Source organism: Oncorhynchus mykiss, chromosome 2 (assembly GCF_057628025.1).
Source record: "Oncorhynchus mykiss isolate SJ-2025 chromosome 2, ASM5762802v1, whole genome shotgun sequence".
In the NCBI taxonomy this organism is placed as follows: Eukaryota; Metazoa; Chordata; class Actinopteri; order Salmoniformes; family Salmonidae; genus Oncorhynchus; species Oncorhynchus mykiss.
In genome coordinates this window covers 43,126,410-43,142,215 of record NC_143023.1, presented here as the reverse complement: position 1 = coordinate 43,142,215, position 15,806 = coordinate 43,126,410, and the positions used below count along the sequence as shown (strand labels likewise).

General features: G+C 42.8%; 1 protein-coding gene across 1 annotated transcript; it reads left to right on the top strand.

Annotated features, from left to right (window-relative positions):
* The first annotated feature begins 1,626 nt into the window (after nucleotides 1-1,626).
* LOC110490298 (endothelin-1) lies at nucleotides 1,627-9,505 on the top strand. The gene is made up of 4 exons (XM_021563612.3): nucleotides 1,627-1,945; nucleotides 4,913-5,063; nucleotides 5,436-5,549; nucleotides 8,164-9,505. The coding sequence occupies exons 1-4, from the start codon at nucleotides 1,888-1,890 to the stop codon at nucleotides 8,252-8,254; spliced, it is 414 nt and encodes a 137-aa protein (XP_021419287.1). The 5' UTR covers nucleotides 1,627-1,887; the 3' UTR covers nucleotides 8,255-9,505.
* Nucleotides 9,506-15,806: the final 6,301 nt, after the last annotated feature.

The following is a 15,806-nucleotide window of genomic DNA, read 5'->3' as shown; positions in this document are numbered from 1 at the left end:
TGGTGTCCCGACACGCTAACTCCCGGCGGACGTCCTCTCGGAGACTACACCTGTAGTGGTCCATGAGGGCCCTGTTGTTCCACCCAGATCCGGCTGCCAAGGTCCGGAACTCCAGCGCGTAATCCTGGGCGCTCCTCCTCTCCTGCCTGAGGTGAAATAGTCGTTCTCCCGCTCTGGGTAGTGCTCCCGCGCTGAGTCTGGACCATTCCAGACCGCGTTCGCCCATTCCAGGGCACGACCCGTGAGGCAGGAGATGAGGACACTCACCCTCTCTGCTCCTGAGGGAGTGGGTCTGATGGTGGCCAGGTATAGCTCCAGCTGGAGCAGAAAGGGTGAAGCGACAGAAACCCCTGGCAACCCGCCGCCGCTCCATCATAAGCCCTTGGTAGCGTCCGGACTCCCCATCTCCCGACTCCGAGAGGAGTCGGGAGATGGGGAGTCCGGAACCGTGGGTGCCGAAGGTGGAGAGAGGAGCCCACTCCTCTCCCATCTGTCCATTCTCTCCATCACTTGATCCATCGCGGATCCGATCCGATGAAGGACGGTGGTGTGGTGGAGAACCCGTTCCTCCATCGATGGGAGAGGGTTGGCTGCTGCTCCTGCTGACTCCATTCAATTTGATAGGTGCGGGGTTCTGTAATGCTCCGGGTGTTTTGGGTGTGGAGTCAAATGCAGGAGACAGAGAGTTCAATGCTGCGCGTCTTTTAATCGCACCAACGCACCACACGGTGCTCACAAAAAAGTTACGTTCCCAAAACACAGGGAATCAAAATGTACAAATGGGGAAACAATCCCGACCGGACACTAACACGTGCCTATACCACAGAGCCGAAGGTTACATAGAAATAATCCCGCACAGCAACCAGGCGGGCCGGCTGTCTAATAAAGACAAACTAATTAAACATCCACAGGTGCTACCACTCAACATACAAGGAGGGGAAGGAAAAACAATCAGTGGCAGCTAATAGGCCGGTGACGACGAGCGCCGAGCGCCACCTGCCCGGGAAAGGGAAACACCCTCGGTCGGACTCGTGACAGCAGCGTGTGGCCTAGTGGTAACACTCACAGCAGTATTCAAACAGTACATGTTACAACTGCAATCTTCGGCACTGTCTATACTATAAATAGAGCTTGAGTAAATAAGTATCGTAAGGATGGTGGAATTCCATTCTTCTTTAAAAGAGAAAACAAATTAAATAATATTGTTCGGTCAACACACCATGGGGAATTAATTTGTTCTGTCAATCAATCCCGAATTGAGTCAATTGTCACCCAATGCACATCTGCTCCACCACCACAATCTGCCAACCCCCCTGTATTGGATAATGTTCCCCCTGATCATTGTTTCCACAGCACCCTGGCCTTCCCTTGCAGACTCCATGCAAAGCAGGCAATCAGGAGCCATCTCTTTCCTTTTCCACATGGTCTTCCACTCCCGCCCTCTCCTTCCCTCCTACCCTCCCCCTCAGGCTCTCGCCATATGTCAAACATCACTCAAAATATGACAGCAAAAGTACATGTCACACAACCAAATTGCATGTGGAAAGTGAATGCAACATGCTACAGGTGATAAGTACAGATGTTGTCTGCCCATTGACCTGCAGGCTGGAGGGTTGGTGAGTTGTGGTGGGGTGGAGTGAATATAGATTCCTATGATAATAGGAATCTCAAACCCTCTGAAGGAGTTGTGTAACATTGTAGCAGCAAGGGGCAGGACTTCCAGTGTGACATTATGGGGAAAGAGGACTATAAATTGAGGGCCACCTCTCAGGCACCTGCAAACAAACAAGCAAGCAGCAAAGCAGAAGACGGCTGGGATAATTTGCCAAAGTGCATTTAAGGATATTCTACTTCACCGTGAGTTCTACAAACAGACCAACAGCAACCATGTCAGCACACACCAGCCTGCTCCTTCTCATCACTGTGTGTGTGTCCATGCAGGAAGGTGAGTACTACAGCGCTATTACTATAATAAATTATCTTACGAATTGTTATGTCTTCCACAAGCAAAAATAGACTTAATCATGTCATTGAAGTATTGAAAAATAATGGTCAAGTGTCTTCCACTGATCATTTTTTGAATGCATAACTAAATATAAAAATATCATAAAAATATTACTTTGGAATGACACACTATATAAAAAATGATGTAATTGTATTGAGGTTCTGCATCAACAAAACACTGGCTGACTTTCTATTTAAACGAATGAATATCCCTATACAATGATGACATGGTGCAGCATTGACTACATGTTTTTATTGTCCAGAGCAATGTAAAGATTTACTCATAAGCACACTCATTATATTCAGTGACAAGATATGCAAAGCAACAAAGAGACGCGTTTCACCAAGCCCCGTTCCAACTGTTCCATCATCAATGAAGATTTATCGTTAACACATTAGGACCCGTGTTACATCTCACTTCAACCTTGCTGACTAGCTCAGGGGTACACATTCTCAAATGTTGATTCTCTGGAGAACCTCTTCATCTCACACAGCGAATGGATTATCTTGTGTTTGAGTGATCTTGGTTGTCAAAAGCACCTTAAACTTGAACTTGTGAGAGCATTACAATGTTTGTTTGCTGGTTGTAGACTTATCATTGTACAATCATAAAATACCAGAGGCTGTGTTTCTCCATATTCTGGTCATCTCTGTATCGGGACAAATGAGATGTACTGACTCCACTGAAACACTAGTACACATTCCCTTCCTATCGAGGGACCCACTTACTTACTTAAAACGGTCAAAAAGAGGTGAAGTCTCCTCCAGATGTCCGTTTGCCCTTCACTATTGGCATTGGCACTCCCTTCAGAATGTTTGAACAGACAGATAACAGAGATTACAGATGATTACTAGCTTTCCACAGAAAGGATTGATTAGACTGGTGTGATCGATCAAGGCAAATAGCGGAGTACCGGTAATAATTCATTTGTCTAGTGTCCATTTATGCTGGTGACAGGGTTGGGGAGTAAGGGATTACAAAAAACTGTAATCCGTTACATTACCAGCAAAAATATTGTAATCAGATTACAGATACTTTTGAAAAACTAGATGATTACTTTGAGAACTACTTTTAAATTCAGAAAGGATGTTTGCGGAAAAAAAATCTTTGACACTTCTCTGTTTTCTCAATGACATTCAAATCAGCATTGAAAAAAGGCACACGTTTAAGTTTGTTCCATCTGAGCGAGTCTGACCACAAGTCAAAGACCACTATGATGACACACCAAATGTGTTTGATGGATCGCGGGAAAAGAGCAGGAACAGGCTTTTGTAGGCTACAATCTAAGCTATTCTTTCCAATGGTGCGACTGCTGTCGGCATCCAAAGATTATCCAACTTGAATCAACGCTTGGAGGTAAGGATGACAGCAGTGGGTTAGTCTACAGTGATACAGATATCACTTATTATTGATATCTGCATTGATGTAATTGTGAATCACAGTTCTGCTCTCTCATTTAGCTTTTTGCGTGTTATGGATTGTGGTTGTTGTGGATGGCTGTTCACAAATCTAAAATGTGTATTTGAACCCAATAATGGTTGAATTCAAGAAGTTTAAGCTGCCTATCAATCATTGTTTTTGAAACCAGTGGACAACCAGTGAAAAATGCGCTCTTGCAACAGCTGCATAGTGCGGATCCAAGCCTATGGAATAAAAGTGGGGCTTTTATTGCTCAATCTAATTCAGGCTGATTAAAAAATAAATAAAATCCATAGGCCTAATGGACACATGCTCAAACTCACACACTTTTGATAGACTTATAGGGGCAATCTGTAGTTGCTACATCCATTTTTGGACATATAAATGATATATCTATCCATTTATTATTGAGGAATATAACTTATAAATGCCCCATGAGCTTAGTTCAAATGGCACACTCCATGAGAAACCAAAATATAAGCTTGTTTTTCTCCAATGTTTGTAAACATTATAAATGTAATCAAACACTGTATAGCCTCATAATATGGTTAAAACAATACTCTTGATATCATGGATGGTCAGTCCTTGCAACCACAGCTCTGTCTGTTAATCTGAGAGTGATTACATTTCTCCAGGCCCATCCCTCAGCTTTTTACCAAAACAGAAGGTGACCGTTTTGTTATTATTTCATCTGTGGATTTGCCCTTTAAACAGCTGCATATTATCAAGATATCGAAGTGTCACCAACAAAAAGGTCAACAATAGGCCTATAGAAAATGCAGCATATTGCATTCATTTTTCACATGTAAATAGCACTTTTCAGTAGCGCTCAAAACATGCCATTTAATGAGCGCAGCATTTACTTTTCAACTCGAATCAATGAGCCTAATCAGTCCTCCATGACAACAAAATCATAAACAACAGAGTAGGGCTGGCTAATACATCCTTAGTTCTGGGGTCATGCTCAGGTAAAACAATTTGGCTAATGAATACTTACCATGTTTCCAAGTCCTATTCTTGAAGATCAAGGGGTATAACATTTATTGGAATAACTGGAATTCTGAATGACTTTGGTTTTTAATGTAAAGACATAATTTAATCGTATTATTATTATTTGTAGCTGAAAGCAGAAGCCTACATAACAAACTCATAAAGTAAAATGTAACATCCCATATATGGCCAGCTATGTAAACTTTAACATTGATTTATCCTGCAATGGATGTCGTTCAATTGGTAACATACATTTTTGTCTTCTTTTAATGCCTCTTATGGGGAAAGTAATCTAAAAGTAATGGAATGTAATCAGAATGCGTTACTGAGTTTGGGTAATCCAAAAGTTATGTTACTGTATAACAATTTTGGGCAGGTAACTAGTAACTGTAAAGGATTACGTTTAGAAAGTAACCTACCCAACCCTGGCAGGTGGATTGTACGTTCTTGATGCTCCAGGATTGCTTTCTTAGCTATATCCTTCTGTCTGTCATGTAGGATTTGGACTTCCACTGTCAGAGAGGCCTAAGTCCAGTGATCTGGCTCCACCTCACAGAGTGCGGACCAAACGCTGTGCCTGCAACAACCAGCTGGACTCTGAATGCCACTACTTTTGCCATCTTGACATCATCTGGGTCAACACACCAAGGTGGGCAAACGCACATCACAGAAATATATGCATTCACAGAGAGAAACACATGCTCATACACTTACTTACACTACACACCATCAAAGACGTCAAACAAATACCTACTCAGCTTTGCAGACATATACTTGAGCAATTCACTTATGTGGGTCAATTACGTCACAGTGTGATGATATCAACATTAATATTTGCACCGTTTTTTTTTATTTTGGCTGTGTATCATTGGTATCAATATGACATTATTCTGGCAATCATCCCTGTCTTGCAACACTGCATTTTATTAATGCCAAGGAACAAAGTCTATAAACATTCTGGTTATATCTTGAGAGTGACTGAGCAAACAGATATTCCCTTTCTCTCTTTCCCTTTCTATAGTAAGACCACTGTTTACGGCTTGGGCAGCCCTCTGTCACGTCGCCGTAGGTCTGCCGGTCGCTGTGTGTGTGCCGACTCTGACGACCACACCTGCACCAGCTTCTGTCAAGACAGGTGAGTTGGGGTCAAAACAATGGCCAAGACACTATCACACACACCACCACCGCAGACAGACAGACAGACAGACAGATACTCAGAGACTGTGGAATGTTCTAGTTTTATTAGTTGGCCATTTGAGTACACAGAACAGGAGGGACTCTCTGTTGAAGCTCTTCAAGGTGTTGTCTGAGAGCATAGCTCACTTCTCTGGGATTCTATTATTAGCTTGAGGGAGTGTTGTTGTGTGTGTCACACAGGCGTTCCCTCTCGTGGTGGGATGTTACCAAGTGCCCGAAGGTGCAGTGTAATCCCAGGCTGTGTAATCCCCACTGCATGTTTTGATTGGCTCAAGGGACAGGGGAGTGAAGTGTCTAGGACTCTCAAGAATTGAAGGCTGAATTTGGGATTAATGGTTCCTAAGGATGATAGAGAAACAAATACAGGCACCTGGAGACACCCAGAGACTCAATGCACTCCTAATTTCTAGCGTGCAATCTGTAACGCTACACGCTTGGATAGAGCCGTTAGACATTATATTGTAAAGACATTATTGTTTGGTCTATGACCTTGATGTCAGTAAAACTTTTAGTGTACAATAAAGTTGTCTTTAGATTGCCAAATTGAAAAAAAAAAGAGGCAACAGTTCTTTACACACCTGATTCTTTGATCAAAGGTATTGTGAGAATTCACTGATCTGAGTTTGTTTGAAGGGTATCTACAGTGCCTTCAGAAAGTATTCATACCCCTTGACTTTTTCTATGTTTTGTTGTGTTACAGCCTGAATTCAAAATGGATTTAAAAAAAAATAATCACACATTACCCCATAATGACAAAGGAAAAACATGTTTTTAGAGAATTGTGCAAATTTATTGAAAATGAAATACAGAAATATATCATTTACATAAGTATTCACACCCCTGAGTCAATAGTTTGTAGAAGCACCTTTGGCAGCGATTACACCTCTGAGTCTTTCTGGGTAAGTCTCTAAGAGCTTTCCACACCTGGATTGTGCAACATTTGGCCAGTATTCTTGTCAAAATTCTGCAAACTCTGTCAAATTGGTTATTGATCATTGCTAGACAACCATTTTCAGGTCTTGCCATAGATTTTAAAGTAGATTTAAGTCTAAACGGTAACTTGTCTTCCCTGTCTTCTTAGTAACCAACTCCAGTGTAGAAATGGCCTTGTGTGTTCGGTTATTGTCCTGCTGAAAGGTGAATTAATCTCCCAGTGTCTGGTGGAAAGCAGACTGAACTAGGATTTCCTAAGATATTGCCTGCACTTAGCTCCGTTCCGTTTATTTTTTTATCCTGAAAAAGTCCCCAGTCCTTCAACGATAACAAGCATACCTATAACATGATACAACCACCAGTATGCTTAAAAATATGCAGAGCGGTGCTCATTAATGTGTTGTATGTTTGGAGCATATCCAATAACACTTTGTAGTCAGGACAAAAAGTGAATTGCTTTGCCAATTTTTTTTGCAGTATTACTTTAGTGCCTTGTTGCAAACAGGATGTATGTTCTGGAATATTTGTATTCTGTACAGGCTTCCTTCTTTTCCCTCTGTCAATTAGGTTAGTATTGTGGAGTAACTACAATGTTGTACATCCATCATCTGTTTTCTCCTATCACAGACTTTAAACTCTGTAACTGTTTTAAAGTCACCATTGGCCTCATGGTGAAATCCCTGCGCAGTTTCCCTCCTCTCCAGCAACTGAATTAGGAAAGATGCCTGTATCTTTGTAGTGACTGGGTGTGTTGACACACCATCCAAAGTGTAATTAATAACTTCACCATGCTCAAAGGGATATTCAATGTCTGCTTTTTATTTGTATTTTACCCATCTACCAAAAGGTGCCCTTCTTTGCGAGGCATTGGAAAACATCCCTGGTCTTTGTGGTTGAGTCTGTGTTTGAAATTCACTGCTCGACTGAGGGACCTTGGAATTATCTGTATGTGTTTGGTACAGAGATGAGGTAGTCATTCCTAAATCATGTTAAACACTATTATTGCACACACAGTGAGTCCATGCAACTTATTGTGACTTGTTAAGAACACTTTTCTTCCTGAACGTATTTAGGCTTGCCATAACAAAGGGGTTAAATACTTATTGACTCAACATTTAATCTTTTCATGTTTTATTAATTTGTAAAAATGTTCACTTCAACGTTATGGGATATTGTGTTCAGGTCTTGCTATAGATTTTCAAGTAGATTTAAATCTAAACGGTAACTTGGCCACATTCCCTGTCTTCTTTAGTAACCAACTCCAGTGTAGAAATGGCCTTGTGTTTTCGGTTATTCTCCTGCTGAAAGGTGAATTAATCTCCCAGTGTCTGGTGGAAAGCAGACTGAACTAGGATTTCCTCTAAGATTTTGCCTGCGCTTAGCTCTGTAGGCCAGTCTGCCCCCATCTCTCTCTCTTCTTGTGTACAGCTCAGATAACTCTTCACCCAGAGCTCAATTAAGAGCTCCCCAACCTTTTGACTTTCCTTAATGAGCTTGAAACAGCTGTTTGCTATTCTGGTTTTCAAATGAAGCATAGGCTGTACACAGAATTATTTCATATTGTACCACAAGATGACCGTTATTATTATGTTGCTGACCAGTGTCTCTTTCCTCCAAAGATCTATGGTCAGAGCCTCTGAGAGAGCCAGGGGATGGGCCTTTCCACCCAGGAAGGAAGCAGCCAGGGCCCCTGGGCTTAATGAGCGCTAAACGACATTGTGTGGCAGACAGTAAGGAGTGAAGAGCGAGTACCAGAACAAATGACACTCTAACATGGAGAGGAGCAGAACAAAGGGCTGCTGATAGAGAGATGTGTCACTTGCAGGAAGGCCACAGACCGGTGGGACTGCCTGTTTGTTTGTTGGTTTGCACCTATAAGGAGAGGTTGGAAAACAAAATGGGACAGAGGCCTGAAGACAGAGAATAGACACTAGATCCAAACCTTGAGGGATGGATCAGGCATGATACATACAGGGTATTTGTGCAGCAAAATGTTTGTTAGGGCCAGGAGGGACAAGGATGGTCCATGCTACTGGCAGACTCTGGCCAGGTAGCCGTAGAGGAAAGAACAGTTGATGTGTTTATGCTGGTTGTCTGTGCTCAAAACAGTGGCAGACACATTCTTTCCATCATGACCGCAATGAACAGGGAGAATATGACTGATACGATCATCAAAATTATGTATGAGATAGCCACTATGTTTTTCTCATTATTTTGCCAAACATATTTAATCTCTCCTTTATTTGATTTGTATAATAACAACATATTATGATTGCCATGCAGGTTATTCATCAAGGAAAATGACTGAGGTCATTTAAAGGTGCAATGTTTAGGATTATACACTGAGTGTACAAAACATTAAGAATACCTTCCTAATATTGAGTTGTAAAGTTGACTGGATGTCCTTTGGGTGGTGGACCATTCTTGATACACACGGGAAACTGTTGAGTGTGAAAATCCCAGCAGCGTCACAGTTCTTGACACAAACCGGTGAGCCTGGCACCTATTACCATACCCTGTTCAAAGGCACTTAAATCTTTTGTCTTGCCCATTTACCCTCTGATTGGCACACATACACAATCCATGTCTCAGATGTCTCGAGGCTTAAAAATCCTTCTTTAACCTGTCTCCTCCCCTTCATCTACACTGATTGAAGTGAATTTAACAAGTGACATCAATAAGGGATCATAGCTTTCACCTTGATTCACCTGGTCAGTTTATGCAATGGAAAGAGCAGGTGTCCTTAATGTTTTGTACACTCAGTGTATATTGAGTGGGTATGGTTGGGTGGGAGTAAAAAATACATAACATTGAAACATACGGTATATTGTTGTATTAAATTGATTTTGACCACTTCTGTATTGAGTGACTGTGTGAAGCAGTGTGTAATAATAATAATAATAATAATAATAATAATAATAATAATAATAATAAACAAATGAATAGTTGAATTATACAAAATACTTGCCAGACTCTCCTTATTTGACTGCGTTGACTAGATGATGAACTCTACGTTTACCTACAACACAGTGTAATAGTTCCATTATAAATATTCTGATGGGTCAAGGAGTGCAGGCGAAATGGAGTTGTCAGTCTTCTTTGGTTTATAACCCTGCAACAGAACATATTATAAAGGAAATGTCAAGGGACGAGGAATTGCACCCAAGTCATGTGGCCGATTCTCCTGTGTTATTGTTTTATGGTGCGATACAGAACACGTCTAGCCCATGGGATAAGAGACAGGAAGCATGTTCAGTAAAACAAGTTGCCTGGATTCTTCTTTTTTTTTCCTGGTGTATACTTAGATCAATAACTGGGACAGAAAGGGAAACACCTAATAAGCAATGACTGAGCACTTTGAATTTACGGAATCATATAAATCATTATCACTCCACATCATACTGTATGTATTGTTAATTCATGAGGTATGTGTGGAAAAGTAAAAGGTAACTTTAGAGTTGTGTGAAGAACTCCCTGCACTGCATGCAGGAATAGGTGAGATTGAATAGGCCATTTCTAAACTATGTAATGTACAGTATATGACTGTTCATTTGTCAGTGGTGTAGAACAACATTTTGAACTGACACCAAGCCACTGAATCTCACCAGAATGTGAAACGTTGAAAGGATACTATAGAAATGAGCTTATGATGTGACGCGTCTATAGTGAGGAAGAAAATGCTGTAATATTGAATTGTTACGTATATAAGGTACATTTTAGCTCTCCAACAGACCTATACATTATGATTCTCCATTCACTTTTACTAGGAAGCAAACTAATAACAATTTTGAAAAACTACTGTTTTGAAAAATACTCTCACATGCCACATGGAGCAAATAATTGAGAAATATGATTTTTCTGTTTGTGTATAGTATTTAACTTCTCCCAGTCTCTCAAGCCAATGCAAACACTGCTCTTAGTTCAAACGAAGGCCCAAGGAATTCAAAACCTCAAATTAATTAAAACAAAAAAAAGATTTCCCCTTCAAAAGCAGGCCAGAAGAACAGATATCACTTAGGTTCTGTCTAGCAACCGCGATGCATTGGCTGTTCAGATGTGTAGGAGACTCAGCATAGGAGAAAGGGTTAAATATCAGTGCTTGTGTGAATATGTATTTTGTCTTATGCAGCTGTATCGATTCAATTGGTGAATGAACTTGGTTTGTGCTTTATTAAGCGTCCGTGAGTTTTAATAGGTTAATTAGAACCTAACAATGGTCATATCGGTTCTACACAGAAAAACAGGATGCTTTCTCCCATTCCTTTTCATCCAAAGTTGAGGAGGGAGAAATTACAGGAAGTTGCAGGCTAGTTGTTGGTCAATGAGAGGAAGTGATATGAAGTAGCGGAGGGTTGATAATGAGGTGAGTAATGTTTTCTCCCTGTTTGGCTGTTGCCAAGGTGCACTTTTGTCATTACCCCAGTACGATCTGTAAGCAAAAGTACCCAACAATATTTATATATGAAAACAGCATGCCACTCAATGGGTATAGTTTATGTTAACCCACTTCTACATTCTATTCATTAGTAACAATGAACAGCTATACTGTGACCTTGTGAAGTGATTTCCTATGAGAACCTGCAGCATGGATTTAAAATCAGCTGGCAGCAGAATCTTGCATCTGTCTGTGCCTCTACTGGGCTGGCTAAACTTTATCCATGGTGCTGTAAGTCTCTAAAGGGCCTACTGTATAAGCCAGACTTCAAACTGCAGACGCTAACATCACTTTCATCCTTCCTGTGATCAGTTAGCCTAAACTGACAAGAGGAGATAATGCATTGATTGAAGACTATTCTAAGATATTGCGTTCTGATAGAAGTAAATTACTAGCTTCCCTCAAAAGTTACTGAGCTGACATTATTTCCAACATTTCGGTTTGAGGAGATATGTTGGTATAGTTGGTTCATGCTCTTTTGTTCACTTGATTTATTATTGCCACTAATATTGTGGCGAAATCTGCACGGAGCCTTCACCGTGCACTGCCACTTTAAGAGCGCATGAGCAGTAAGGAAGGAGGAAATAAAGAGAGCTCGTTCAGCTCTTTGGGGAGGGCCTCTTTGGTGGCGCGACAGTTTGATTGTGTGTGCTGTGCTGCAGAAGTTTTGTTTGTTTTCAGCGTGTGTAGTTTATAGAGTATTTGACTCAATCATCGGTGTAATCGCTCTAGGTCGTGGTTGTTTTCGTTTGGGACCGCACCCGTTATGGATCGCATGGATTAGTAGCAACATTGTTGCGAAGCTTTAACATGCAAACCAACAAACCATCGGACAGTCAGACAGTACACCTGCACGCCTGAAGACCACAGCTAAGATCTCTCTTGTTCTCTTTCTCTTTTTCTCTTCCCTCTATCGTTCCAGTGCTTTACCCTGCAACAGACTCTCTATTTTTCCAATGCACTTCCCATTGAGGTTCATTAGAGCTGGACTATTATTGCCCTGCCAGAAGTATTTGGACATTTTAGTTAAAAGGGAGGTTGTTTGCAAGTTGTGTATTGTTATGTGAACTGTATTGAGATGTACTAATGACATGTGGCCGAGAAGACTGTGGACATTTTTAAGGCCTTTGTTGTGTCGATGAACACCCCCCCCCCACACATTCATACCCTCTGCACTCATCCACTAGAAAGTAATACAGATTATTGCAAATCCTCTGACTGGGTTCGTTCTTGTATGAAGTTGCTGTTGAATTGCTCTGCCATTATTAGTATTATTGTATGAGGTATTCTTGTTGGGGTTACCCCTGTGCTGTGATGTGGGTTTTATATGATGTGTATTCTCTTTTCTCTCCACTGGCTATCTGGTAAACAGGCTACACTCTAGGCAGTCTCTTCTGCTGATGTGTGTGGGTCTGGTAGTGGTTCTCTCTATTCTACTCTTTTCCTTTCGGCATGGTTAATACCTGCCTGGCGCCCGAACAAAATCTTTTACCCCTCTCTAATAAATACCGCTACAATAATGTGTCACTCTTACATTCTACAACCTAATGTACCATCAAACCTAATGTTCAAGGAATTAATCAAAAAATGTATTATAATGTACTTGTTCAAGTATGTGCAAGAAATAAGGGTACATTATCACGTAAGTCATCCACTCTAGTATGTCAGTGCATTAGTAAATTAATGAATTATTGTGAATATGTAACTAGGGTACGAAAATCAAATGTAGCCTTGTTAAGGCTTGCAGTCGCTTACAACTACAGTGCATTAATAAATCAAGTGAAGTGTATGTAGTTTGTTCATTCTTCACAACTCATTTGATATTAGAGCCAAAATGATTCACATCACTGCAGACAGTGGGTCAGGAGGGCACACACAGGCTTGGAAAGTCTGTATAGTTCTGTAACTGATGATATAACAATTTGTCAGCATTCCAATTCCAAGCATTCCAATGAAGTAATGTCAGATGATCGTGTCAGATTGTCCTTTTCAAAGAGGTCTTTCATATCGGTTAGGAAATAAGGAGAAAATGTAAGATAATGTTTCATCATAACGTAGTCAGTCATCTCTTACAGAATGAGATTCTGAAAGAAATTGTGGCATGAAGGTTCATCATGGGTGTTAAGGTTTTCTTCCGGTGAAGGAGAGGAGGACCAAAATGCAGCGTGGTTATTTGTATACATCTTTAATAAAGATGAAAACACGAACAGTATACAAAAACAATAAACGTGAAAAACCTAAACAGCCTATCTGGTGCAAACAAACACAGAGACAGAAACAATCACCCACGAAACACTCAAAGAATATGGCTGCCTAAATATGGTTCCCAATCAGAGACAACGATAAACACCTGCCTCTGAGAACCACTTCAGGCAACCATAGACTTTTCTAGACAACCCCACTATACCACAATCCTAATACCTACAAAACCCCAAGACAAAACACACCACATAATTAACCCATGTCACACCCTGGCCTGACTAAAATAATAAAGAAAACACAAAATACTAAGACCAGGGCGTGACAGAACCCCTCCCCCCAAGGTGCGGACTCCCGGCCGTACACCTAAACCGATAGGGGTGGGCGTCTGTCCACGGTGGCGGCTCCGGCGCGGGACGTGGACCCCACTCCAACAAAGTCTTAGTCCACATGCATCGCGTCCTTAGATTGGCAACCCTCGCCACCGACCTCGGCTTAGTAACCCTAACCAAGGGCCCCACTGGACTGAGGGGTAGCTCGGGACTGAGGGGTAGCTCGGGACTGAGGGGTAGCTCGGGCAGGTAGATGGCTCTGGCAGATCCTGGCTGGCTGGCGGTTCCGACAGATCCTGGCAGCTCCGGCTGCTCCATGCAGGCTGGCGGCTCCGGCTGCTCCATGCAGGCTGGCGGCTCCGGCTGCTCCATGCAGGCTGGCGGCTCCGGCTGCTCCATGCAGGCTGGCGGCTCCGGCTGCTCCATGCAGGCTGGCGGCTCCTTGCAGACTGGCAGCTCCTTGCAGACTGGCAGCTCTGGCAGCGCTGGACAGGCGGGAGACTCCGACAGCGCTGAACAGGCGGGAGACTCCGACAGCGCTGTAGAGGAGGAAGGCTCTGGCAGACCTGGACAGGTGAGGCGCACTGTAGGCCTGATGCGTGGTGCTGGCACTGGTGGTACTGGGCCGAGGACACGCACAGGAAGCCTGGTGCGGGGAGCTGCCACCGGAGGGCTGGTGCGTGGAGGTGGTACTGGATAGACCGGACCGTGCAGGCGCACTGGAGCTCTTGAGCACCGAGCCTGCCCAACCTTACCTGGCTCGATGCCCACTCTAGCCCGGCCGATACGAGGAGCTGGTATGTACCGCACCGGGCTATGCACCCACACTGGAGACACCGTGCGCTCCACAGCATAACACGGTGCCTGCCCAGTCTCTCTAGCCCCCCGGTAAGCACAGGAAGTTGGCGCAGGTCTCCTACCTGGCATCGCCATACTCCTGTGAGCCCCCCCCCCCCCCAAGACATTTTTGGGGCTGACTCCCGGGCTTCCTTCCACGCCGCCGTGTTCGTCTCTCCAACTCCATTCTCATATAACCCTCCTCGCACTGCTCCAGCGAATCCCAGGCGGGCTCCAGCACTCTCCCTGGGTCGACCACCCACCTGTCTATCTCCTCCCAAGTCGTATAATCCAGACTTTGTTGCTCCTGCTGCCACTGCCTGTCACCACGCCGCTTGGTCCTGTTGTGGTGGGTGATTCTGTTAAGGTTTTCTTCCGGTGAAGGAGAGGAGGACCAAAATGCAGCGTGGTTATTTGTATACATCTTTAATAAAGATGAAAAAACCTAAACAGCCTATCTGGTGCAAACAGAGACAGGAACAATCACCCACGAAACACTCAAAGAATATGGCTGCCTAAATATGGTTCCCAATCAGAGACAACAATAAACACCCGCCTCTGATTAAGAACCACTTCAGGCAACCATAGACTTTTCTAGACAACCCCACTATACCACAATCCCAACACCTACAAAACCCCAAGACACAACACACCACATAATTAACCCATGTCACACCCTGGCCTGACCAAAATAATAAAGAAAACACAAAATACTAAGACCAGGGCGTGACAATGGGAAAATGATGAATGTTTCATGACTGCAATGATGAGATAGAAAACAGTGACAAACTATTGGTAATCATTTTAGATCCTCCAATATAATCTGGTTTCAAAGCTTGGATAAGGGAGCCTGCAGTAAAAGAAAATGGTGATGTTTTTGTAACAGCTTGTATACTGTTACATGCCAGCGTACATACAATATATGGACACACTAGTTTGCCTGACTCTGTGAGACTAGTATACAATTACACTCAGTATAGAGTGTACAGTTGGCTATCCATCTCCTATCCAACCCCATACAACCTTTGTAACTCTTTGCCTTTTACATGGTGGTCTCCAAAACAGGAAGGGCTGTTTCCTCAACAACCCAAACAAACAAAGTTACTTTTGCCCCCCGTTCTACTCCCCCGGATAAATGCCTCGCACTCCTATTGTCCCCGATTTGGCTGCTTTGCAAAGCGACCCCAATAACCCCGTAGAAAATCTTCTGTAGCTGCACAAGTGCACTTGATGTCCCTGTGACTGGGTTGACGTTGGCTGAATTATAGTAGGTAAGTCATCAGTGCAGAGTATTTAGAAAGGCGGTATCCAGTTGTTTGCTATGTCTTTCAGATGACTGTGTGATCTCGCTCTCTGTAACCAATGTGAGTAAGACCGAGAAAAGGCTTATAAAATTACAATAAAAATTCAAACCAGTTTAATTAACGCCCTTAACCCCCTACTGTATAATTTCTGTGTT

Coding starts and splice junctions, on each gene's coding strand:
- LOC110490298 (XM_021563612.3), top strand. CDS start 1,888: ATGTCAGCACACACCAGCCTGCTCCTTCTCATCACTGTGTGTGTGTCC. Junction 5,064..5,435: donor ATCTGGGTCAACACACCAAG/GTGGGCAAACGC, acceptor CCCTTTCTATAG/TAAGACCACTGTTTACGGCT. Junction 5,550..8,163: donor ACCAGCTTCTGTCAAGACAG/GTGAGTTGGGGT, acceptor TTTCCTCCAAAG/ATCTATGGTCAGAGCCTCTG.